Source organism: Poecilia formosa, unplaced genomic scaffold, assembly GCF_000485575.1.
Source record: "Poecilia formosa unplaced genomic scaffold, Poecilia_formosa-5.1.2 Scaffold328, whole genome shotgun sequence".
Taxonomy (NCBI): Eukaryota; Metazoa; Chordata; class Actinopteri; order Cyprinodontiformes; family Poeciliidae; genus Poecilia; species Poecilia formosa.
In genome coordinates, this window is record NW_006800267.1 from 348,616 (window position 1) to 351,602 (window position 2,987).

At 34.7% G+C, this 2,987-nt stretch overlaps 1 protein-coding gene across 9 annotated transcripts in view; it reads right to left on the reverse strand.

Moving 5' to 3' along the window:
* Positions 1-711: 711 nt before the first annotated feature.
* cuedc1b (CUE domain containing 1b) overlaps positions 712-2,987 on the reverse strand; it is an 11,801-nt gene continuing 9,525 nt past the window's right edge. For all 9 annotated transcript variants that reach the window (XM_016661419.1, XM_016661418.1, XM_016661414.1 and 6 more), the window contains 3 exons: positions 2,350-2,408; positions 1,454-1,520; positions 712-1,108 (listed from right to left, as the gene is read on the reverse strand). In XM_016661419.1, coding sequence (XP_016516905.1) covers positions 1,456-1,520; positions 2,350-2,408 — 124 coding nt within the window. In that variant the 3' untranslated portion in view covers positions 712-1,108; positions 1,454-1,455. The remainder of the gene's footprint in view (positions 1,109-1,453; positions 1,521-2,349; positions 2,409-2,987) is intronic.

The following is a 2,987-nucleotide window of genomic DNA, read 5'->3' on the forward strand; positions in this document are numbered from 1 at the left end:
AATGTCAGTTTTTATTTTGAACTTTCATTGCTCCAAAAATAATAATACATAAAAATTAATCTTATTAACTTTCAACCTAGTCAAGGCCAAAAACACCCATATTTTACCCATTTAATATTTTAGTGTCTAAAATATTCTACTTTAGACGTTTTTTTGTGGGGGAGAAATGTGGGGTTTTCTTTAAAAAAATAAAAATAAAAAAATTAAAAAATCAGGCTATTTTGGACAAAATAAGCTAAAAAACCTATTTTATTTTATTTTGCAAACTATGAAAAACTATATCTTTGGATAGGTCTGAAGCTGTTGAAAAGATTTAATGCAGTTATAGTGTTAAATCAATTTTAAGGTTCCCCAAGTTAATCAAGGTGTTTTTAGGTATATTTTAAATATCAGAATTAGGCATGTAATGAAATCATTTTTTATTAAAGTAGAAGGAAGCTACCAGTATAAGATTGTAATCATTCCAGAGTCACAGCCCTGGTGCGTGCAACACTTTCACACAACGTTCATTTTTGAACATGCTGAATTGTGTGTAAAATATTGTGCTGCAGGTTTTTTGTGCAAGCACAACATTTATCCTGATCTCACAGCGTAATGGAATACTGAAATTTCCCACAAATAACATTTGATCACATTTTAAAACACATCTGTAAAACCTACAATTACACCTTTATCAAACTTTCAAGGAAAATATAACGCTGTGCACAACAGTGAAGTTAAGAAATTTTATTTTCAGTCATTTCAGTTGAAAACTTTCGTAAAAATTAGACAAGACCTTCTGACACTGAAAGCCAGGGGGCGCCCTCTGCATTATTTGAGAAGAGCTAAATAATGAGCTGTACTTCTAAGTCCAACTCTCAGAAAGTGTTTAAAAAGTGTCTTGTTTAATGTTGATCTAGAATTGATCAGAACCACTTAAAAGAAAGACATTGAATTCTCAAAGTAATACATGATTAGGATCCTGTGTCCAATACAGAGCTAACAGATTACATCATCACCCTAACTGTAACAAGAAAAGGGCTTCAAGAAGTTGAAGGTATTCACCGCTGACAGCCGACAGATCCGTCACTTCACCTGTTGACTTTGTCTATCCAGACACTTGGGAGAACTAAATAAGAAGGAAATCAAAATATCTTATCAGGATGTTTGAGAATGGAGAACATAGAGTTTTAGTTGCATCCCTAGGATGCAACTAAAACAAACACTTTCAGCATAAAGTGTTTGAAAATAGGACAGGAAATCAGAAGAAACTAAGTGGTCACAGTCTCACAAATTGATTTACAGACGTTTAAATCAACACAGCAGTGGGGGAAAAGTTTTTAGCTCTGTGTAGAGAACCATCAGTGGTTTTCAATATGCTAGGTCAGACTTATTTTTGCTATCACGGATATGTAGTCTTTATAACTACACAAAGTTAATTTTTCAAAAACATTGAATAAAAAAAGTGTATTACCATCATTTTGGCTTGTCAAGTTGTTTGTCTTCCTGAAGGATACCTCTTCTTGGCTTACCATCTTCCTCTGAACAAACAAAAAAAGCAACAAAAAATGTTTCACATCTACTTTCAGTGAACATTTCAAGTGTTTTCTTTTTTTTGAAGACGTGTGCATAAGACTGACATGACGCTGTCATAAACATGACATAACACCAGTTATAAACATGAAGGAGTCTTTATGACTGTTTGTGATTGTTGTCATGAATTGTCATTCAGTAAATAATGACACTTTTACTGTAGCGTTGCTTTAAAAGTTGTATTAAAACTCCATTAAAAGTGCCAACTTTGTACTAAAGTGTCATTATTTACCAAAAAATCCAAAGTTAGCATGTTTAATGAAACTTTTAAAGCAACTTTGCATTAAAAGTGTTATTATTCACCGAATGACACTTTATAACAACAGTCAAATTTTCATGAAGACTCCTTCATGTTCATAACACGTGTCACATGTCATGTTTATGACAGTGTCATGTCAGTCTTTTGCAGACCACTTCAAATAAAGTGTTACCTTTTCTTTTTTCTACTTGATCATTGTTTTCCTGAAACCTACCTCATTCTACAGGTCATGTCTCAGAAGTGGCGTCATTAACAGGTCTGTGACAAAGGGCCCACAATTCTACAGGAGTTGTCCAAAGGACACAGTTCATGCTAAATTGATGTACCATACCACAGCACTTTATTTCTAAAGCACTTTGAATATATAGCACCTGATAAAAATGCTGTAAATGTAGAACAAAAAGATGGAGAAAAGTTTTAGATTTGATCCTTTTAACTTAATCTGAGATATCCGCCTAAGTACAAGTAGACCACCAGCAAAGCACAAAGGCAAAACTGAGAAGACTGGCAATGCTTACCACTGGGGTTTGCCTCGATATCTTCAAGGAGATTTGCTGTAGAGTCGGCTGTGCCCAATCTGAACACAAGCTTAGTTAAAAAACAAACAAACAAAAAAACGTAACAAAAACAAGGAAACAAATGAAAACAAAACTAACATCTAACTGAAACTATTATTAGGCCAATAAAATGATTGAAAACTCGCAGCCTGCGCTGGTCACCTGTCTTCGCCTGGTATCTGTTGCAGATGTCGGAGGTTTTATTTTCCCTACAGCGTCTCTTCGTCTCGCTCTGCCTCACACTGAGCTGTTTCCTCCTCATTTATCCGATCACCTGCATGCAATGCGTTTGGGTCATTATGACATTTCCCTTTCACTAATGTCAATTTGGTAGCATAACTTAGTTTTACTATGCTGTGATAATAAGTTGGAATATGCTGACAGCATACTACTTAATGTTAGAACAGCACCACAACAGCGGGTAACCACGGCAACCAGCAAGTCTAAGGCTGGCTCTCTCCGCAAACAAACAAATATTGCTGTATTTTCAGTACTATGATCTTATTATTTTTTTTAATATTTTATCTTTTTTATCTTAAACACAAATAACATTCCATCTACATCTGCAGACTAGACTAAACGACGGCGTAAAACCAGGC